General features: G+C 57.2%; 1 protein-coding gene across 2 annotated transcripts in view; it reads left to right on the plus strand.

Moving 5' to 3' along the window:
• The first annotated feature begins 609 nt into the window (after positions 1 to 609).
• PLCG1 (phospholipase C gamma 1) overlaps positions 610 to 22549 on the plus strand; it is a 35569-nt gene continuing 13629 nt past the window's right edge. For both annotated transcript variants that reach the window (XM_019636930.1, XM_019636931.1), the window contains exons 1-5: positions 610 to 749; positions 1139 to 1469; positions 21270 to 21422; positions 21519 to 21612; positions 21771 to 21818. In XM_019636930.1, coding sequence (XP_019492475.1) covers positions 1253 to 1469; positions 21270 to 21422; positions 21519 to 21612; positions 21771 to 21818 — 512 coding nt within the window. In that variant the 5' untranslated portion in view covers positions 610 to 749; positions 1139 to 1252. The remainder of the gene's footprint in view (positions 750 to 1138; positions 1470 to 21269; positions 21423 to 21518; positions 21613 to 21770; positions 21819 to 22549) is intronic.

Genomic DNA, 22549 nt, shown 5'->3' on the forward strand with positions numbered 1-22549 from the left:
GGGAAGAGCAGTTAGAGGAAGACGTGAAATGCCTGTGTTAAGTGGGGACGTGGAGCAGGTCGTGCGATGCAGGGAAGATACAGATTTGACGTTGCGGGTGTCTGGGTTGGGGGTGACAGGTCGTCTTGGGAAAGGGCTCAGGACCCAGCTGAGAGGAAGAGAAGCTTCTGAGGCCGAAAAGCAGCGGCCAGAGAGGAAGGAGGAAAACAAGAGGCCGTGAAAACGAAAGCCCAGGAAAGCACTTACAGGAGGGGCACCGTGATGTAGGACCTGAGCCCATGTCCTGCCTCGTGGACACGGAGCGCGAGGTGAGGCGGGCAGTGGGTTATGCGAGGGTCAGAGACAAAGGCCACTGGGAGCCGCGGGTCTAAAGGCCCTGCAGGGGATGCTCAGATCTAGGGGGACTTCTCCAAGTGACAGGGCCCTCGAAGGCTACCCTGGCCACAGCGGAGGGACAGACGTGGGTCTGCGGCCTGCGGGCCAGCCCTGCGCGGCCAAAGAGGAGGGGCGGACTAGACCGCCTGTCCATCAGAGACCGCCGGCCAATCCGCAGGCGGCCCCGCCCCCGCCCCTCCCCGGAGAGGGCGCGCAGAAGACCCGCCGCCGCCGCCGGTGTGAGGCGGCCCGGCCTGGCTCCCTCCGCCGGGCAGCCCGCCCAGGTAACTGGGTTTGGCTGGCGGGCCCGGGGGACGCTCCGCGTCTTCACCTCTCTACCCGGTTGCTGCGTGGGCGGTGCTCGGGGAGTAGGGGTGAGGAAACGGCTACGACTGGGCCTGTACGGGACAGTGGGCTGGGCGGCCGCCTATGCGTGTGCGACTGACTGCGGGGCCGCCGAGCGGCTACCGCGCGTGACGGGGTCGACTGTGGCCACCCAGATGTGTATGGGGTCGCGTGAGGAAGCTCTGCGTGACGGCGGAACGGGGGCTTGACCGCGAGCGGCACGCGCGCTCCCGCCGCCATTGCGCCCCCACCCGGGGCCTGGCTGGGGGTCGCGGGGCGCAGGCGCGGAGGGCGGCAGGCGGGGGTCCTCCCCACGGGCGCGCGGGCGTCTTTGTTCCCGGCGCGCGGGCCGGGGCGGGGCTTGCAGGACCGCCCCGCCCCCCGCTCAGGCCCCGCCCCGCCCCGTCTCCGCCCGCAGGAGCCGCCGCCGGGGCCCGCTCGCCGGCAGCCTCAGCCTCCGCCGCTGCCGCCAGATCCCACCAGCCGGGCCTGCGTCGCCGCCGCAGCCTCTGCCGCCCCCAGCGTCGGAGCCATGGCAGGCGCTGCGTCCCCCTGCGCCAATGGCTGCGGGCCCGGCGCGCCCTCGGACGCCGAGGTGCTGCACCTTTGCCGCAGCCTCGAGGTGGGCACCGTCATGACTTTGTTCTACTCCAAGAAGTCGCAGCGGCCCGAGCGGAAGACCTTCCAGGTCAAGCTGGAGACGCGGCAGATCACGTGGAGCCGCGGCGCCGACAAGATCGAGGGGGCCAGTAAGTGCGCCCCTTCCCCGGGGCCCGCTGCGCGCGCGGAGGCGGCAGAGATCCGCGCCCTCCTCCCGCGCGCCGCGGCCGCCGAGCGACTTGGACAAACTTTCCGTCCCTCCCTACACCCTCCGGACCCCGCCCCCGCCTCGGCCCCGGTGGTCACCAGGGGTGGGGGGCATCCGGGTCCTCGGTCACCTGACAGGACACCCCCTCCCCCGGCTGGGGGGAGTGTTCTGGCGCTTTGCCCAGAGGCCTAAAAATTCTAGCGAGTTAGAAACCAGCGGGGCAGTCATCGGGTCTCCCACACCCCGGGAGTGGAGTCCACATAGGCGAGGGGAGCCAAGGCAGCGGCCCCCATCCAGCCTCTGAGCCTGGGGTGAGACCCGATGGCTTCCGCTCACCACCTTTTCTCCAAAAAGAGCGGTCTTGGCGAAACTCTGGGACCCCAGGCTGGGCTTTTTATTTGCAAAGGAACCTTTAGGTTCTCTGAGTAGAACTTGGGCAGATGTTGGAGTAGGGCTGGTTTTGGAGCAGAGCCGGGCCTACTCATCTCTCTCTCGGGGAGAAGGAGGAAGGTGGTCCTGTTTGGTTTGGAAAAGTCTGAGAAAAGGCAGTGACTTTCTTTTCCTATTGCAGCTTTTGTCCTGAAGCTGAGTTTTGGAGGTTTGTGTGAGTGGGCAGACACCCAAAGCCAGGGCAGGGACTCTCGGTAAAGATCCAGGTTCCCCTTACCCTTGGAAGCACACCCTCAAAAGTTTGGCCCCAGAAAGGCCAGCCTCAGTGCCTTGGAGTCAAATACTCTTTTCATGAGCGAGCGGCCAGTTTGGGGTCTAGCCCTTTGTGTCCTGTGGCTGTAGGGAGCCAGGAGCAGCTACTCTTGATTTCTTACCTCTTGGCTCTCCCAGGCCTGAGCATGGCTGCTTTTGTGCAGGTCTGAGTTGGGAGGAGAGAGTTAGGGATTCTGAAAAACCCCAGATCTATCAGCGTGTTATTCCACTTAGCGTGTGCCTGTGCTGTGGCCGGATGGGCACCCAGCTCTGCCCTGCATTCCCCCGCCTCCAAGTGTGAGAGATGATGTGTCACAACCCCAGGCTGTAGGTTGCTTCCTGCAGAGACCCCCCCCCCCAAGACAGGTGTTAGAGCCAGGCTCAGAACAAGGCCCATGTGTAGGAGGGCAGTCGGGAAGTGACACCCCCAAGGGAAGGTCCTGCAGACTTCCTTGGTCATGCGTGTAGATGGGTGAGGAGATTGGGAGGAAGGAAGACCTTGTGGTAAGGCAGCCGTCCCCAACTACAAACTCCAGATCTGACACAGCTGCTGACCTTAGAAATGGCAGCTGCCTTCTTCTATGCCCCCATTGGCCCTGCCAGCTATTGCAAGAAAATGTTAGTGATTTGAGAGACTGGATTTCAAAGTGGAGGAAGGACAGACACTGCAGGAAAAGCTGAGATAGTCTTGGGAACATTACCCAGGCATCAGAATCCAGGCACAGCCCCTGTCTTGCTTCTGTGGTGCTCCCTATGCTGTGCTGAATTGGGGGCATTGGCTGGACATTCCCTCGTAGAGATCTCCAGAGTAACATCACAGGCTGCATTTCAAACCATGTGTGTGACCAGCAGGCAGGCAGTGCAGCACAGTGGTGGAAGGCAAGGTTGGCTTTGAGGCCTGATCAGTTGTGTGTCCCCCAGTCAGTTACTTATCTTCTCTGAGCCTTAGTTTTCCTCATCTGCAAAATAGGAATAACATATCTGCTATATGTGGTTGCTCGGGGGTTTAAATGAGAAAATTGACGTACAGCCTCTAGCACAGTGCCTGACCCATGGTAAATGTTTAATTAATGTGAGCTGTCGTTAATAATAATAATAGATTATGACTGCCCTCCTAGACCCTGGATGTGAATGTTGTGGAGGGGGAGTGTGGGTGTAGGAGAGGGTGAGAGTGCAGGAAGGGAGGAGGATGGGAACTGAATTCACATTCACTTAGATCACTACCCGGAAAAGGGGAGGAAATGGGTTTGTTTGTTTTTTTCCCCAACCCGTCTACTTACCACCCACCTACCACATAGAATAATGTATAAAGTAAGTATATGGAGATTTTCACATCTGACGCCTGACTTTCCTCTTACAGTTGGAGCCTGAACAGAAGGAAGGGGTGTGGAGAGGGAAGGGTCTAGTCCATGGTGTCACAGGTCTTTGGGGGATGGAAGCAGGAATGCAGAAGACCTGATGACCCCAGCCCCCAGGGGTGGGTCAGCCAGAGGGGTGCATGTTCAATGATCTTATTAGTTAGCAGGGATTTGAGAGGCCTGCATAGGTAAAGAGTGTAGAAGGGGCTCTGGCCCTTTCATTTTGGAGGCCCGGATTGAAGGAGTCTTGGCAACAAGGCTAGTAGACGCTTGTGTGGAGTTCAGATTGTGCAAATGGAGCCCCCACTGAAGCTGGCCTACTTCCCCATTCATGGGTACGCCTCTTTGGTGGGTTCTGGTCCCTGCAGCCCTGTTGTGCAAGCTCTGAGGAAGGTCGGGCTGCCAGCTGGATCCCCTGCCACCTTGCCTCTTGCCCAGGTGCCTCAGGTGCTTGGCCTTGTCCTGCTGGCCCTGCCAGGGTACCATGCAGTGCCTCTCGCCTGGCCAAAGAGAGCGAGACACTTGTGCTACCCTCATGGTGAACATGGCCCTGAAGGAGAGATGGTGTAGTCCAGGGAAGGTGCACAGCACTGGTGTAAGACCTTGTTTTGGCCTTCCTGTGCCCTCTGGCTTTACCACTCGTGAAGTAGGGCTGACACTTGCTGATTTCTAAGGTCGTAGTTTGGCTTAGAAGAGGGATGGGAAAGTGCCTAGGTACCAGTTGTTGTAGTGGTATGACAGGAACTGCTATTTTTTTTTTCCAGATACTGACATAAGTGAATATAAAGCAATTACAGACTTCCTGCTGAGTGCTACAAAGGCTTTTCATCGTGTGTTCTTGGCTGATCCTCACAAGGACTCCGGGGGGTGGTCCAGTACCATCGCGTTTTACAGATGAGAAAATGGAAATACAGGGAGTGAATTATGTCACGGGTGATAGTGCTGGTGTGGGACAGCCTCAGCTGGACCCAGCTGTCCAGTCATGGCTGGCTGGCCAGTCCCCAGAGGCTCTAAGCCCTGGGGTTGTGCTGTGAGTGGGCCTCAGCCTGTGGCTCCTCCAAGGATTTGTGCTCAGACCGTACAGTACAGACAACCTCAGCCTCCCTAGGCTCTGGCGCCACACTTTTCCTTCTGGTGCCTCTTTGGGGTGAGATGGTTCAGTCCAGGGTCATTGTGGGCAAGGGCCCCGGGTGGACACGGAGGGCTCTGCATGCCAGCCAAGCACACGTGGCGACTTTGGAGCCCTGGGCTCTCTTCTTTGATTCTTCTGTAGATCCTCTTCTAGATGCTAGGGCCCCTCGGGTGGTGAATGAAGACAGGGCCTTACCCTCAGGGAAACTGAAAAAGACAGTTCCAAGCGGTGAGCTTGAGGACAAGGGCTGGGGAGTGGCAGGAGAAAGCAAACCACATGGACGAGGCAGTCAGGCTCAGACAGGAGGTGATGTTGGGACAGCTGTCGGGGACTTTACCCCTGTGGCTGTCAGGCTGGTGAGGAGACAGACCACGAGGCCTGTTCTGAGGGCAGCAGGCAGGGTGTCATCAGGGGTTTTCTTTGTACTGGCCAGCTGTTCCCAGCGGGAGAGGGGCAAGAGCACGTGTCCGGATCTCCAGAGCTAGCCATCCCTGCCTGTGCATTTCCTGTCTGACTGTAGTTTTTTCCAGGGGAAGTCAGACCTCGTAGTGTTTCCTCAACACCTCAGGCTTGCCCTGATGTGTGGGTTTCAGACCAGCCCTGCCAGGCCCCGCGTTCATCTGGGGCTCTCTTTCCTGTGAACCTAGGAAAGGGGCCTGCAGCACAGATGGCTGGAGGAGCTGAGCACGCTCAGCACGGGGGCCCCCACACCTCAGGCTTCTCCGTGTGTGTACGTACACAGATGCGCAGGCTTGAGTCACTGCTTAGCGATCTTGGCCACTAGCATTTGGGGTAGCTCCTCGGAATGAGGGGCCTTTATTTGTTCAATAAATAGTGTTAGAACACCTCCTGTTTGCCCACTGACGGTTCAAAAGATAAATAAGACATGATCTGTGCCATTGGGGAACTCCCAGACCTTGGAGGAGACAGATTTGGGAGCATGTAATTTTAATCCCATGTGTTGCATACCATGATAAAGACCTGTTCGGAGAGTGCTGTGAATGCAGTTACAAGCTCTGCTTAGCGAGCGGGGATTGAGAGGCCAGGTGAGCTGTGAGCTGGGCCTTGAATGATTGGGGAACTGTGGCTGAGGGTTGGGGTGGGGGCCCCTGTGCAGGGGCCTGGAATGTGTTGAGTGTGGTGGAGATGAGGCTGGGACTGGTTGGTGGCAGCTTAGGGAGGCCCCCAGTGTGCCCTGCTCACAGGCTACACTCCGTCCTGTGAGCAGCAACTGTCAGCAGAGGCTACAGCGGGACTGCCTTGCGTGTTTGGGAGAGGCTGAGAAGGGAGCCCAGTGAGCTGCAGTTCGCAGGAGCAAGCTAATGAGCAGGGCAAGGCCGCCTTGCTGTGGGAGATGCGGACGCACTGGTGGGGAGTGGTGGGGCTGGGGCTGGAGGGATGACCGTGCAGCATGCCACAGTTGACCCTCGAATAACATGGGTTTGAACTGTGCTGGCCCACTTACACGTGGATTTTACCAGTAGTTTGGATCCACAATTGGGACTCCATAAACGTGGAGGTCTGCGTGTATGCATTGTTCTAGGCCATTTTGTATAAGGGACCTGAGCATCTGCAGGTCTTGGTATCTGCAGGGGTTCTAGATCGAACACCCCCCCACCCCCGTGGATTCTAAGGGTCGACCGGAGAGTCAAAAGTTGTACATGAATTTTGGACTGCGTGGGGTGAGGTGGGGCAGTGCCCCGTCATTTTTCAAGGGTCAACTAGTTGAGCATTTGGGCTCTGAACTTGGACTTCTTAGATTAAAAATTATGTTCTGCAACTTGCTCTGTGACCTTGAGTATGTGACTTTACCTCCCTGGGCTCCTCATCTATAAAAGGAGGATAGTTACAAACTGCATTTGTCTCAAGGATTTTGTGAGGATTTGACGAGAATCTGTGTAAAGTGCTTCATCTTGAGTGTGACATGGTGTCAGTGCTTAGCCTGTGGGAGCTCTGACAAGGAGGAAGACAAGGTTTAGGGTCCCAGAAGGACCTGAGAGTAGAAGGGCGCAAACACCCCTGTTATATGAGGGGGCTGGTGCCTGGCCACCAAGCCCTTTGATTCAAGAAACAAGGAGGCACACCCATCCTCTCCCTTGAAGCTCTCAGCAGCCCCTCTGTTGTTGGGATTTTTCCCACTGCTGAATTTTGCAGGGTGACGGGGCAGTTGACTGGAAGTAGCTGCTCTGGTGTCATAGGAAGGCGACAGATTGGCCTATTTCTAAGTGCATAGACCACAGAAATGCTATCTGAGCACATTGGTGGGAGAACCCTGTCTTCCAGGAAGTGTGTTAATGCCGCCGCCTCAGTGTGGCAGGGCCTGCCTCTGCCTCTACTGTCACCATCCGTGTCAGTCTCCATTAACTAATGGCATCTCTTCCCACTCTGTGCTCTTTTCCTCTGGGACATGGCTTCAAGGAGGCCAGAAATGGATAATGTCGAAAGGCCTGATATTAGGCGACTTTTTCCCTTCTCCACTCCCTCTCTGAGAACTGGAGATGTCCGTGGGGACTTTGAGGAGAGTTCCAGGAGAAGTGGGGATAGGATAGGAGCAGGGGGATGTGTTGGTGCTCCCTGAGTGCTTTGTTCAGACTAGCAGGGCTCCTGTACTTCCCTGGGGGGACTCTGAGAGCAGCAGGGTGACAGGTGACAAGACTTGAGGCAGAGCAGAGCCAAGGGTGAGGCATGACCTCCAGCAGTGGTTGGTGATTGGGCAGCAGAGTCAGTCAGATTTGGGTTCGAGCCCCAGCTTTTCCTGTGACCTTGGGCAAGTTGCTTTAACCTATCTGAAACTGATCTTTAGCTGTAAAAATAATTCCTTCCTCACAGAGCTGTTATATTAACAATAGTCAAATGAGAGTAAGAGATTTGATGTGACATCAGCACGGCCTTTGGCACTGTGGGCTCTTAATAAGCTTTTGTTTCCTTTGCTCTTACCTTGACTAATGACAAGGCTCCATTTCCACCCCAAGCTTGGCCGCCGTGCTGCCCGGACAGCTTGGGCTGGAAGTTTGTTTCCTACTTGTTTTCTTTGTTCCTTCTCCGAGCCTGTACACAGCAGCCTGGGGCATGAGAAAAATCGGGAATTTGAACGGTGCATTGGAGTTCAGGCAGTATTTTCTCATCTACTGTGTTGTTTGAGCTCCACCACAGCTCCATGAGTTGAAGGTGGGCAGGAGTGAGTAGCCCTCTCTTACAGATGAGGAAACCAAGGCCCCAAGGGCAAGGTCACACAGCACGTTCATGGCAGTGCTGCGACCACAGCCTGGCACTTCTGATTCCCACTACAGTATTCAGTTTATTCTTCCACTCTGGAGAAAATGACAGTGAAATGGACTGTTCTGGAGGAGCAGGGTGGTTGTTGTTTTTTACCGTGGACGTTGTTACCAGACCTCTACGCTTGCCCTCTAGGCTTCTGTTCGTGGACAGACTGGACTGACTCAGTGCTTCCATCTAGAGCCTCTGCTGCCCCATCTTGCTACAGCTCCCTCATCAAGATGCTTTCCCAGGCCCATGGGGTGGGGCGAGGGGCAGGTAGCAGCTGATGTGAGGTGGGGGACGGAAGAGCCTCATCTGACTTGCGCTTACTGGCTCATGACAACAACTGCACCCGAGTCTCTGCCAGGGAACCGGAAACCTGGGGCTCCATGCTCCAGGTGCTCTGAGAAGGGCCTCCCCAGGACCCCTGAAGACAAGCTGACGTGCATGCCTTCATCCTCGTGCGCCTTCGGTTGTGCCTCCTGTTGTGGGCCTAGCTGCTGTTAGGGGTGCTGAACTGGACGGGATTACTCCGACTTCTGACTCGTTCAGTAGGTCTGTAGCCTGGTGTGCTTTCCGTTATCACCATAGCTATTCTTTCCTTAGAAAAGACAAAACCCAGCTCTCTCAGGCCTCTGTGGCATAGTGAACAAGTGAGACACCACTTGTGCTTCCCTGGCTTGGGACGGTGCATATGCTGATGTGCCAAGCACTGTGGAGTCCAGTAGTGAACATAAAGGTTAAGGTAGATGGAGCTAGAAAGGACATAGACAGCCAGAGAGTAAAAGTAATGCTGGGGTCTGGGGAGTGCTGGGAAGGAAACGAGCCAGGCTGCTCTGCCTGGCAGGAGAGAGGAGGGTGTGCTGTGGAAGAGAACGCACGACCCCAAATCTCAGTGGCTGCCGACAACCAAGGCTCATTTCTCCCTTTAGCCACATGTGCGTGTCCATGACGAGCCAGTCCTCTGTCCCTGGAGAATGGCCTCAGTGGCTCTGGGTCCACCCTCTGGTGCAGAGCCTGAACACGGCAAAATGGGCTGGAGAGGGACTCGGAGAAGGGAGCCTGGGAGGAATTAATTTTTGTGACGTGGGCCAGGGTGCGATGAAGCAGAGTACACGGCTACCTGTGTGGGTCACGAGGCTGCTGTGGCTGGGGTCTTTGAAAGAGGTATCTTGTGTTCAGACTTTGATGTATAGCTGTGACCCTGCCTGTCATCTCCCTATATTCACCCCGACACTCGCTGCTCCTGAGCCTCGTCTGTTGTGGCCACAGCTCCTGCTGTCACCCCAGAGTTAAAACCTCTGTCACAGGTCCCTAGCGCTCCTTTGCTGGTGTGCTGGGCCTCAGAGGGAGTGGGGACTGCCCTCAGTCCCCAGAGAAGAGGGAAAGTGGTGTGAGAAGGTGGTGGGCCCTGAATACTTGGTGTTGAGGGAGGGGCAGGAGGGAAGGTGGAGTTAGGTGATTTGGGGGACACTGTGGTCCCAGGAGATGGGGCTCCAAGAGCCTCTGCTCGCCTTCATGGCTCAGTTCTTAATGTTCCCCCTCCCCCACTCCTTGTAGGACTAGTTCCTTTCGAGGTGGTGCTTGGCCAGCCTTTGAGAGGCTGCTGTGGCTGTGTGCCGAGGCACAAGTCCTAGCTGTCCCCACTCGTCACCTCCTAGGAACCGGGCCCATCCTGGGGGAAGCAGGGAGGGCTCCTTTTTATAGCCCACATGTAGGCTTTGTGTATAGGCTCTGCTGCTTCCTTCAGGGCCCTTCCCAGTGTTGGCGGGTGGCCCTGGCTTCAGCGAGACTCAGGATGCAGAATAAACAGGGCGGGACTTTCTCTCGCAGAAGATGGGCATCTCCTTTGCCGAGCCCAGGCCTGGCACAGAAGGCTGGGGTTAGGAAACAAGAAAAGGAGGTGACCCAGTCCTTGATCCTGGGGAGCTTGTGACCTGGGACATGTAGAAAACCATGAGAGCCCAGATCTGGCAGGAGACAGTTGTGCCTAAAGTGCTGTAGGCTGAGCCCGAGGGTCCAGATGCCATCAGCCTCCTCTCTCTAGCAGCCTGTCCTGCCCCGGGGGGCTCCCACCGCTGCTGGCTGGCCTGCCAGCGTTGGTTAGAGGATCTGTGCAAAGGCTGTGAGGGGCCTGGGAGCAAGGCGCGGGCACGGTGAAGAGTGGGTGGTTGGAGCACAGCTCAGGCTCAGGCAGCAAACAGCTGACCAGTCTGGTGAGGGCTTGGGCCACACCAAGTTTGACCGCTTGTTTGTGTGAGATCTAATTCTAACTCAGTTGGGGTGGGATGTGCACTTTGAGGTTGGCTTCCTGTTTTCTTGAACACCTGGGGATATGGCTGAGCTGAAATGGCCTGAGGGAAGTGGTTGTTTAAGGGATGTCCCCAGGTCACAGTGTCCCTGGCTTGGCCCTGCCTGGGGGGGTGTAGGGCATTGACAACACTGGTGGTGTGGGTGTGTGGGGGGGGAATTCACCCCATGGGACTGAGTGACTTCAGCTCAGGCCCAGAGTTCACAGAGTGGCTAACCCTGGGAGAGAGGGGAGCCGTTAGCGGCAGGGCCTAAAGGCTTCTCAGTCCTCTCCGGCAGGAGGTCATCTGGGAGGCGGGGCAGCGACAAGTGGGGGGGTCCCTCTCTGAGGCTCCGCAGACCATGTCCTCATATTCCACCTGTTTGGAAGCGGGGCTCTTCCTGCCCTGTTACTGCCTCCACCCACAGCAGTAATTGAGTGTAAGATGCCTGTGTTCGCTTGTCGGTTCTTAACTGGGACTGTGGCTTTTCTTGGGCGCTCTTGAAGTATCCACCAAGGAGGTTAGAAAGGGGAGTGTATGTCACTTGGTCAGGGATTTTCCTCAGGGTCTCTTGAGGCCAGCAGTGAAATACGTAGAGCGTGCTCTCCAGTGAGAACAGAATGTCTGGTGCCTGGTCTGCTGTCTCGAGGCTGTGCTGGTCCCTGGCCTGAGAACGGGCCCTCATTGGAAGGGTGCGTCTCTGCAGGCTGGGGTGGGAGGCGGCTGTCCTAGGATGTGTGCTAGTGCAGGGGGAGGCAAGACAGCTGTCTTAAGAGGGTAGAAGAGGGAATTCAAATAAAGACAAAGACGGAGCTGGGCTTCCTGGGGAGGGAGGCAGTGAGTGAGCAAGTGAGTTCCCCATCACCTCAGAGTGAGGTCAGAGTCTAGACACGCACTGGGGCCTTGCCTCCCCAGGAAGCAAAAGGACAAGGAGAGTGGCTTAGCGTAGGCTGGCATGGCCCAAAGGGAATGTGGCCAGATGCTGAGGAGAGGCTGGGTCACGCAGCTCTAAAACGGAAGAGGCTAGCCGGGTGTCAGAAGAGGGCGTCTCAGCCAGCAGGCCGCTGACTCGAGGACTCTTTTCATGACTTGGAATGTCTCCAGCCTCCTAGCCCCGTTGACTCTATTGGGGTTTAAGGGCTGGCCCCACAGCTGACTCCCCACCCCAAGAGGGAGCAGGTCGCGCGGTGGCAGTGACACGGAGACCAAAGCGCCAGGGCTGGGGTGGTGAGAAGGCTTGGGGCTCAGTGAGCTCCAGGAGGGGAGGCCTCTGCTATCCCCACACTTGAGCCCCTGTCACTCAGACCCCCAGTCAGGGGCCCCTGTTGTTTCCTTTGGAGAGGGAGGCCCCGAATTTTTCTTTCTTCTCCTAACTCGTCCCATTTCCTGCTAGGCACTGGGGCACTGAAGCTGACAGAGATGGTCCATGCTCTCAAGGAACCTCCACTCCAGTGGAGGGGAGGGTATTGGCCGTCAGTCAAATAGCCTTCAGAGCCACTCATCAGTAAATATGGCTGTGGATAATAAAGCCAATAGGACTTGTTCAAGGATTAGGTGGGGGGGAGGGGTGAGAGAAAAGGAGATGTTAAGAATGATTCTAAAGTTTCTAGTTTATGCGCCTGATTGGAGGTGATGCTGTTAGCTGGCCCAAGAGATGCAAGAGGCCTGGGTTTTGGTGGGAGAAGACAGTTATTTGTTTTTGAGGTGAACATACGCCAAGGTGGAGATGGCAAGTAGGTAGTTGGATTGAAGAGTCTGAAGCTTAGGAGTCGAGGACGGGGCTAGCGCTGTGTTTGTGAATGACCTGTAACGGGAGGCAGTGAGGCTGTGGGAATAGATTGCACTGGCCAGGGAGAAGGCAGAGCATCAGGAGAGGAGAGGACCTTGCCTGGGCCTTGGGGGCCTATGTGTAGTGGGGATAGGCCTGGAGCCCAAGGAGCAACAGGACAACCAGGAGAGCTTGTGAGGAAGAAGTCAAGGTCAGAGCTTCAGCAGGAGGGAGGGTGTGGTCAACCTTGTTGACTGCTCTGAGGGGCAGGAAAGAGGATAAAAAGTAACTTACGCTCATTCTGGTTCTCCAGGTGGCCTGAGTATACTGTGGGGGGCGCCTCATCGGGCCTTTCTAGGTCCTGAACACCTCTGGGACCTCGCCCTGCTGGACCCTGAGCCTCTGCTGTAGCTGGGGGACTGGCAGACACAGGCCATCTAGAACTTGGGCAGCACCAGCCTGCAGGGGCGGCAGAGGTCAGAGTGCATAGGACCTCTGCCCCGGAGGCGGACCCGTGGGCTGCCTGCCAGTCAGAGAAATCAGGGCAAGCCCTCTCCTTGTTGCAGCTTCCCCTTACTGTGGCATCGAAGGCCCCCCTTCCCTTTCTGCTCTTCTCATCCTCGAAACTGAACAAACGCCCTGTTTCCCAAACAACCAGACTGCTGCATCGAGGCTTTGGCTTCTGTGGTCCCTTTGCCTGCCGTGGGCAAGTCAGCCCTCCAGCCCTGCCTTCTGTGGAGCAGTCCAAGGCTTTCCAAGTAGAGCCGCTCACTTTCTCCACGCTCTCAGCACCACAGACATGTATCGCCCTGTTGTTCCACTCTTGGCACGACCTCATAGTTATCTGCTTCCCCATCTGTTTCCTCCCCCGGGCAGGGGCTTTCTCAGGGGCAGGAACTCCAGTGCCTTCTGGATCTCCGCTCAGCCAGGACCCAGCGCGGAGCCTGACACGGAGTGGGTAGATGCTGAATCCGTATTTGAAGGGGTGATGGAATTAGTGAAGAAGCCTGATAGACAGCGGCTCAGCCCTCTCCCAGCTTGGAGTTTCCTGTCCCTTTCGTCCTTCAGGGCCTCTGCATGCTCTTCCCACCTCCAGAATGGGTGGCCTGAGTCTTAGCATCCTAGGGAAGAGGGCTGCCTGCCTGGAGGGTGTAAAGGCTCGCTGGGCTGGCCCTGCCTCTCTGAATACCTATGTCAGGGATGGCGGCTGCTGTGGGGCCACTGTAGGGGGTTCCCAGTTCTGCCATGAACTACCATGTGACCATGATGAGATCTTTCGGAGCCTCTATTTCCTCATTGCTCCAATGAGAAGATTCATCTAGAATCTAGACTGTAGATGACTCACCACGTGCTGGTGAGGATCCTTTCCAGCTCTGACCTGAAGCAGTTAGTACAGAGGGGTGCAGGGTCCCAGGTAGGAGGAGCCACAGACCTACATCCAGCTGACTGAATGGCCTTTTCCTGTTTATCAAGGTGGGAGAGGGGCCGGATGCTGAGTCCGGCCTGGCTGCTCTTCTCGGTGAGGTGTTTGGGGGACAACAGCTGACGGAACCCCAGCTCGGGGCAGATGCTGAGCTGTGACCTTGGTATACCTGGACTCCAGGGTTCGGCCAGGGTCTCGCTGTGTGCATCCTGGAAGGGGGCCCTGTTCCTGTCTCCCCTGCTGGTCTGGTTTGAAGGCAGCTGCTGTACAGGAATAGGAAGGAGATAAACCCCAACCTCACCTTCCCTGCTGCGTGACCCTGGGACTCTGGGTCTCCGAGCCCAACGCTCGTTTGTAAAATGGAGTTGGGAGCCGCTCCCGACTGTTTCTAGGAGAGGAAGCAGAGAAGGGAATGGAGAGGGAGGGGATGCGGACTCCCCCCAGAGGCCTTGGGCGGTTGGCAGCCAGTGTGGAGACTGCAGGCAGCCCATGTACCTGGCTGGTGCTGTGTCAGGTTCCTTCTCCCCAAGGCCCAGGTTCTGTCTGTGTCTCCTCTTCCACCACCTCCTTCCTTTGCCTTCAGAGCTGGGAAAGCACTGTCGAAGCTGTGTGTTTCTGGCTGGGACAGGTGCCCTGGGGTCCTGAGCCCCTTTGCCTCTGGCTCCTGTGCAGGGGGTTGTGGGTGCAACCCCACAGCCCTGGCTGCGCTGTGCAGGAACCTGTGTGTAGGAGTGACAGGGGTGCAGGCCTGGGAATTTGCCGGATGGCAGTCGCTTCCCCTTGGAGCTTCCTTACTCCATCTCAGCATCCTCTGGGGGAGAAGGCTCAGCTCCATTTGTGCTCCCTCAGGCCCTGGGTGTGTTGTTGACTTGAAGGGCGGTGGGACTGGGAATGGCCCATCTGTTTTTCATAGGCTGTGCTTGGAGAGGGTGACTGATGAGAGTGCTTCTGGCAAGATGTGCACACCTCTCCTGCCCCCTGGGACCCGCTCTTCTGAGTCTCCTGCTGGCCTTGGCTTAGAGCCAGGCAGAGCCTGGTACTCGGGGAGCCCTGCCTCTTCTACCGTTCCATCTTTTCCAAAGCTCCCTTAACTTCTCATGGTTCCCCTGGCAGCAGGAACCTCTGTGCAGGGACCGCCCACTGGTTGCAGATTGCACTGGTCCCCAGGGGCCATGTTCCCCAGCTGTGCCTGGTCCTTTTCTCTGCCCCCAGGGTCACCTCACTAACCACTGCAGTTGCATATTTGTTGTAGCCCCTCAGCCTTGGTTGCCTCAGTGCACCACCTCTTCCATCCTTGGCACCGTCTGTGAGCACCGCTGGTCCTTGCTGCCCCTTTTAGATAATCAGCTCTGGGGTCTAACTCGCATGTGTTCATTCCTGCTTCTGAGCACACTAAACATCTGAGGCCTCCCCAGGTCCTGGGTTTGGGGGATGGAGAGAAGAGTCCAAAGTGGTTTCTTCCTTGGGGAGCTCACAGGCCAGTGGCCTAGACACCAGGAAGCACTAGACGGGGTGACGAGAGTCCTGGAGCCCTGACGGGGAGTTAAGTGCAAAGGCTTAGAGATAGGAAGGAGGCTGGAAGCCAGTGTGGGCATGGGGTCTGTGGGTCTCCCTGCCTTGATTGCACTTGGACCCTGTGAGGAGGGCTGGGCTGCCCTCACCTTCCTCCAGTGCCCTCTGCAGGGCTGGGCACACAGGCCTGGAGGGGGCCTGGGGGTTTACATCCCACAGGTGGGAGTACTGAAAATGAAAACCCCCAGGGAGAAGGGATCTGCCTGGTAATATTCACGTACCTCTCTCAAGCTGTTGAGATTTTGAATAGACTTTTCATATTTATCAAGAGTTGCAGTTTTTTTAAGTTGCAAAATGTATGTATTTACATGCATTGTATCTGAATATTTTCTATTGTTTATATCAGTTAACTTCTAATTACTTTGTAAAGGAAAAACTGTTAAGAGAAGAAGTATTTTAGTAAAAGCACGTTTCATGTCCAGAAGTTGGTGATATATGCCATTTCCTTTTTTTGTGGTGGTGGTGGTGGTGTTCTTGGCCATGTCTTCATTTGGGGGGTTTAATTTTCAGTATGTCCTGCTGCCCCTTCCTGGTAAAATCACTTGTATTTCTTACTCATCGACTTCTCACAGCGGCCCAGCGGAGGCAGTGCCAGGAGTGGTGAGCCCATTTGCCAGATGAGGAAAGTGAGGCCCAGAGATGGTGCCTCCTGCCCACCTTGCCAGTGCTTTTGCTCATGGTTCTTCTCTGTATGTCTTCCTTGCCTAATGGGTGATTAGTGGTCCAGTAGGTTTGGGGGACCTCTACCTGTGTATAGCCATTTGGAAAGTGGCTTCGTTGAGGGCAGTGGATGCTAGGACACATGTTCCTGACCAAGAAGCTTGGGTATAATTTAGGGTCTTAGATTGAATGCGTGGGCTCCCTCTCCCACTTCCAGGGCCCACCGTGGTCAGGGTAAAGCCATGTTTCTACTTCCTGGGGCAGGATTGGCTGGCTCTCTTTGGCCGTGCTCATTAAGGAACCTGAAAAGGTCTTGGTGCCTCACCCTTGCCACCTTTTTCTCTTCCCTGGGACTCTGCCTGGTCACCAAGATTGCTGCCCCTCGGCACAGCTCTGCAGTGGCTGTCCGGATGCCCTGGGCAGGAGGAGGGTGGATGGGGTCCTCGTAGCTTGGCCTGATACTTGGGAGGGGCGGGGAGTAGCACTCCAAGACAAAGCAGCCCCACCTTCAGAACGGGCTGAGCACAGGCCAGTCCTCTTCCCCCTTCCCAGGCTCCAGACTGGCTGCCTGCCAGTTCGCTTGTCCCCTTCACAGCACCCTTTCCTCCTCCACCCAAGACAGTGGGTGCTGTCCTCGGGGTGGAGGCCTGCGCTCCGCAGAGGCAGGTTCTAAGCTGGCCCGAGAGCAGCGGTACCCTTTGTTGCTTGCTGTCTAGCTGTACAGGTCCCAGAGTGCCTGGGATCAGCTCTGTAGCTCAGATGAGGAAACTGAGGCTCTTAAAGAGAAAGTGAGTGCCATTACTGGTACTTCCAGAAGGCAGTTGCTCTCCAGGTCTGCATGACCAGGGAGGGCACCCCACTTTGAGTAGCTGCTGGTCTCTAGTCTCTGTGGTGTCAGGCAAGGAGTCTATCCCTGGGCCAAGAGAAGAGAGAGGGGAGGGTCTGTGCCTGGTCATACGAGCAAATTCATCTCGTGGCATTCCGCCGCAGTGCTTAGAGCTGGCCCCTGCCGCCAGGCAGAGAGCCCGTTTCCTTCTGCATAAAGACACCAAAAACCAATCCAAGGTTGGGGGCGCGCAGGACAGGCCACGACTGACTGCTCCCCTGTGGCTATCCCTGTCTGCATGTGCAGGGTTTTTCACAGGCCCATCCCCACTACAGCCTTCTCTTTGTCCATGACCCACCTGAGAGGAAGGACAGTGACTTGCTCAAGACCCGAGTGACATGCTGGGAAACAGGATTCAAAACTGGGTTTTTGTGATTAAAGATCTGTCAGTCTCTGTTCTGGTACCCCACTGAGTGTGAGGCCGGGGGTGCACATGCCTCAGACTCTTGGTGGGTGTGCAGGTGGGGTGTTGTGCCTGCAACAGGCTGGCTGCTGCGGGCTCAGGAAGAGGCCTACGGCACATCTGCACGTGCTGGTCTGGGCTCAGAGCCCCAGGAGGCCCACTCCTTTCACACGGTGGTCCGTCCCTGCCAGACCCCTTTCTGAGCTGGGACATGGCTACTTGGCTTCTTTTCCTTGGGCCAAGACAGCTGCGGCCCAGTCTGACTCTCCTAGGTTTGGGTTTGCCCCCAGCAAAGCCCTGGTAGGTGGCCGCAGTTGTCTCCCCTGCTGCCAGCTGACATAGCACTGGTGTTTGTGGCACTGGGCACATGACACAGGCAGGGGGCAGACCCCTGCAGGCTTCACCGGGACCACTGGTCCCAGGCAGGGCCCTGACTACATTCCTTTGAGGTAGCGGGAATTCCCAGGTTACTGATAGGGAAACAGCCTGAAAGAGCGAGTGACTGCCCAGGGCCACATAACGTAAGACCTCTGTGGTTTGTCTCTGTTAAGCTTGGGCAACCTTCAGGAAAGGGATGGTCAGCCAGGCTTCCTGGAGGAGTGGCAGGAGGCAGGTCGCCACCAGGACCCTCAGGCCTCTGCCCCGGGCACCGGGCAGCCTGGCCTGTGAGCAGGTCCTTAGCCCTCAGAGCAAACATGTGATGCCAGGGCCTCCCCCAGGCGCAGGTGGCCCCTCTTTACCCCAAAGCCTCTCAAGGGGGGCTAGTCTCCCCGTCTTCATGAGCATCTGTGAGTATTAAATGCCTGACACTGAGTCCCCCTCACCACCCAGGCAGCTTATCTTGCATCGGTGTGCCATGCTGGAATGGTGACACCCATGCCATTTCTGAAGCCTGGGCAGCCTTCGTGGCCCCCAGGGGCCTGGTCCATGGCGGAAATGAGCGCTTTGTGGCTCTTGATGGGCTGAGCTGGCTGTGTTATGCTGACAGAACCCCAGACCCTCTTCGCTTGGAGTGAGCTTGGGGATGGGCCTGTCAGCGAAAGCCCTCCACTCCCTGCACATCAGACTGGCCTGGCCATGGGAACACTGGCTGGGGGACCCTGCCCTTGCCATCAGAGACCCCTCCCTCACTCCCCAGCCTCCAGCCTAGCAAGGACCTCGGTCCCTTTGGCTTTTCTTTTTCCCAGTGTTCCTCTGAACGTTGTTCTCCCATGGTTCTGAGTGGGGGCGAGTGCTGGGTGACGGGTCTCTGGGAATAGGGTGCCACTTTCCTGCTCCTCTGAGCAGTTCTCCCTTCCTCTGTGAGCGGTCTCTCTTTCTGCCCTTCCTATCCCACTGCAGACATGCTGGGTGCTCAGCCTCCCCGCCCCACAACAGGACCAGGGCTGTGTCTGTCCCGGGAATCTCCTTCCCAGGATGGCAGTCTGAGGGGGGACCAGGCCTGGCTCTGTCAGGAAAAGGGGCCCTGCTCTATTCTGGGAAGCAAGAGGGATGGGGGCGGGGGTAGAAGGTCGCATAGGACGTGGCTTTTAAGAATAGTAGAGTCTCACCCTGGTGTCATGTCCTTTTTAGCCCGCTGTTGGCTTGATGGACTTGGAGGGCATCAGGACCAGGCTGGCACCTTCTTATGGGGAAGTCCAAGTGACCAGGTAGCCAGCAGGAGCTTGGGAGATTGGACGCCTGACCCAGAGCTGTCCTGTGTCCCCCTGGCCCTGTCTTGGAAGGCAGGCTGCTGCTTCCAGCCTGGTCTCCGTGGAAACATGTTCAGGAATACAGGCCACGCCAGGGCTTCACGTAGGACCTGCTGGCGGCGTGTTGCGCACGTGTCTGTGTGCACACCTGTGGAGTGGCTGCCTGTGGCTGGCAGCAGGCTTTGTACTGACCGTCCAGCTGCCTGCTGAGTGGTAGCCGTGTTGGACGACCTCTAAGGACGGGACTCCTGTGAGGGGGCTGGGCGGGGATAGCTGAGAGGAAGGGCCCCGGCTGTGGACCACGCAGGCCTTGGCCTATATGTGTTTGTGTGCCTGTGTGAGAGTGGTGGGAGGGGAGAGACAGCAGCTCTGCACCGGAAAAGCAGGCTGGTTTCTGTTTAAAGAGCAGAGTTTGTGGTTATTCTGCAGTTTCTCATTTGGGCATTTCCCCTGTTCAGCTCCTCCTTTCCAGCCTGCCTGTCCAGGCTGGGTCTTTGTGACTCAGTTTCCCCCTCCCTGTTTCCACCTGAGTATAACTCCTCCTCTTTAAAACTCCACTCCCAGTGTGTAGCCCCTCCCCCCCGCCTGTGCGCCTGCCCTCTTCAGTTCTGTGTCATTGAGCAAGCGCTGGAAGGGGCCCCGCCTGGCCTGGGGGGGGGTGAGGGGGGTGAGGCATGTATACACGTGTAGTGCCTCTGGTGTCAGGGTGTGACTACTGCAGGAGGGTACCTCCCAAGGTGGGTCACTGGTAGACTTGGAGTCCAGGAGGTACACAGTCCCCAGCTAGGAAGCAGGGTGAAATGGGGGACAGGCTGTTCTTGCCATTGGTCCAGCTTAGTTTGTGTGGAACAGAGGAGATGGGAGGACAGAAGCTGGGGGACTGAGCCCCATCACAAAGGGCTTTGAAGGTCAGAAACGGCCCATGTCTCCTTAGTGAGCAAACTGGGGAGGGACCAGAACAACGTTCTTTAAAGATGCAGAAGACTCAGGAAGGGTGGCAGACTGGTGGGGAGAGCTGGGGGGCAGGGCAGCCGGCAGGAGAGCCAGGGCTTTCAGCTGGACAGCCAGGCCCGAGGGGTTTGCTACGGGCAGGGGAGCAGGCCCCACAGAACCAGTAATGTGTGATGGGGGAGCTGGAGTTGGGGCCAGTGGCCAGGCCTCTGTTCAGGGCGGGGTGGATGGGACACAGCTGCAGCTTAGAGGGACAGGAAGGGAACCTGGGGATTTGGGCCGCTTAGGACACTCCAGCCAGGCTGGTGTGCAGTTTGGGCTGGGAGGGCTCCCGGGGCGGAGGCTGCCAGGCAGCACCTGGCTCAGCTCTTGGCTCAGTTCTTGGCTCCAAATCTTCCGGGCAGGTCTGGGATGAGGGCCGTTGGAAAGAGAGGCTCTCGAGCTAAGGGCGTGCTCCGACAGAGTTGTGTCTGGTGGCTAAGCCAGGCTTCTTCCGTTTGACTTAATCTTCCCTAAATCTCTCTTTATCTATAGAAAGTCTGCCTTCTGTCCAGGGCCCCAGCCAGCACCACGGGAGAGAGTGAGTGGGTCTGTGGCCTGGGCAGCCCCCTCCGGGCCTGGTTCAGAACCTGTGTGCCTGAGCAGACTTCGGTGAGGGAGTCAGCACTGAATGTGCTCCCACCATGCTGCCTGCAGGGCCCGGGCCGGGCGCTTGGGCTGGTAGGACTTTTGATCTTACCAACACCCTTATGACGCTGCTGGTGCTTACTTGTGTTCACAGACAAAATGGGGTCAGAGTAGTTGTCACTCTGCTGAGGTCACGCTGCAGTGTGACCTGAGCTGGGGTTCTAGTCCAGGCACTCGCACCCCAGAGCCCGTGCATGGTTTTTCTACCACCCTGATTTCTGGAGAAATTCAGCCGAGCCCTTTGCTTTCATAGATGGTAAAACCGAGAGGGCGGAGTCAAATGAGTGACTGCATTGTCTCTGGAGTTAGCGGCTGAGGTGTCCGCCATTCAGTCCCGTGTGCTCGCCGCGCTCTGTGTGCTGCGTGAGGGCAGGGGCGGGCGCAGGGTGAGAAGCATCCCCAGAGACAGCCGCTGCCTGGGGCACAAGGCCGCTTGCTGACTTGCTTGTGGATGACTTCGGTGGGTGGGCCATTCCAGGGATGCACCAGTTCTCAGGGCCTGGTCCCTGTTTCTTCCCAGAGACCCTGAGACTCAGCCGTTTGGGCCTGCCCAGCCCCACCCTCCTCTCAGGACCATATGACGTGGTTTGTGCATTTTGTGTCAGGAAATGTCCTTCTAGAACAGCCTGCGGTCCCCGTTTCTCTTTCTAGAGTCCAGCTGTTTTCCTGGTCAAAGTGACCTGCCTGTGTTGTCAGCGATGGAAGGTACACAGGACAGAGCTCGCTGCTCCCCCAGACAGCTCTCCCACATCTCTCAGCTTTTAGCTGAGGTCTATGCTTAGGGGCAGCCCAGTGGGACTGAGTGGTCTTTGCTCTGCCTCTCGAGAGGGGTCTGTCTCTCTTTGTGGCCCCTCCCTAAGGGAGAGTGTGGGGATGAGTGAGGAAACCAGGCTGCCCGTACTTTGATGCTTAGTCTCGGGTACCCCAGCCTGACCTTGGCCTTGTCTCTGCCTTCCTAGTTGACATTCGCGAAATCAAGGAGATCCGCCCAGGGAAGACCTCACGGGACTTTGATCGCTACCAAGAGGACCCTGCTTTCCGACCCGACCAGTCACACTGCTTTGTCATCCTGTATGGAATGGAGTTCCGCCTGAAGACCCTCAGCCTGCAAGGTGAGACTCAAGGGGCTGGAGGAGGCAGGGGGGTGAAGGGGCGTGTCCCCCGGGCCCTGACTCAGCGGGAGGTGTGTGTGTATCCCTCACTCATAGCTACATCTGAGGATGAAGTGAACATGTGGATCAAGGGCTTGACCTGGCTGATGGAGGACACACTGCAGGCGGCCACCCCCTTACAGATTGAAAGGTAAGAACCACCTCTGACCCTGTGGTTAGGATTGGGGGCACAGGGAACAGGGGCAGGGAGCCAAGCCTCTGTGTGCCCAGACTCTGCCTGCCAATCTCCTTTCAGGGCCTGGCTCTGGCTGGAGAAGTGGCCCTCACTGCAGGCTTCTGTCCCCCCAGGTGGCTGCGGAAACAGTTCTACTCTGTGGATCGGAATCGCGAGGACCGGTAGGTGCTGAGCAGGGCGAGCTGGGGCACCCACAGCAGTAGCCATGCCTCAGCAGCTGCCTGGGACCGGAGGACCCAGGAGACCTGCCTCGGGTGGCTGGGGGGAGGGCAGATGGTTCTGGCACAAGTAGCTTCCCACAGAAAGCCCTCTGGTGGCCATGGTGCAAGCTGGCAAGAGAGGCCAGGGACAGCGGTGTGCACTGCCACTATAGGCAGAGACAGGAAGCACAGAACTGGCTCAGTGTGTCCTAGAAAGAGGGGCAGGGTGTTTTTTAGTGTGTGTGGCGGGGGTGCCTTTGAAACTCACGGATTGGAAGACATAGTGTGATAACCAGGGGGCCAAAGAGAGAGAAAGGACAAAGACTAGGTCATGGTAAGGACCTTTGACTGTTGCTGTGAGAGGGATAGAGGGCCTGGAAGAGAGGTGTGACATGACCTGACTGCAGTGACACGGGATCACTGGCGCTGGTGGAGAGTGGGGCTGAGCAGACCCAGAGGGCTCAGTTAAGAAGTAACTTCAGCACTCCAGGTGGGCGATGAGGAGGCTTGGCTCAGGGTGGCGGGGGTAGGAAGTGTCGGACTTTGGCTATACTATATTTCAAAGACAGAGCCCAGTAGAATTTCCAACAGATTGATTTTGGGGTGTGAGCGAAGGAGAGGAGTCCAGGATGACCACTTTTTGGCTTGAGCATCGAAAGGTGGAGCTGCCGTTGACTGTACATTTGGGGGTT

Source organism: Hipposideros armiger, unplaced genomic scaffold (assembly GCF_001890085.2).
Source record: "Hipposideros armiger isolate ML-2016 unplaced genomic scaffold, ASM189008v1 scaffold_31, whole genome shotgun sequence".
NCBI lineage: Eukaryota > Metazoa > Chordata > Mammalia > Chiroptera > Hipposideridae > Hipposideros > Hipposideros armiger.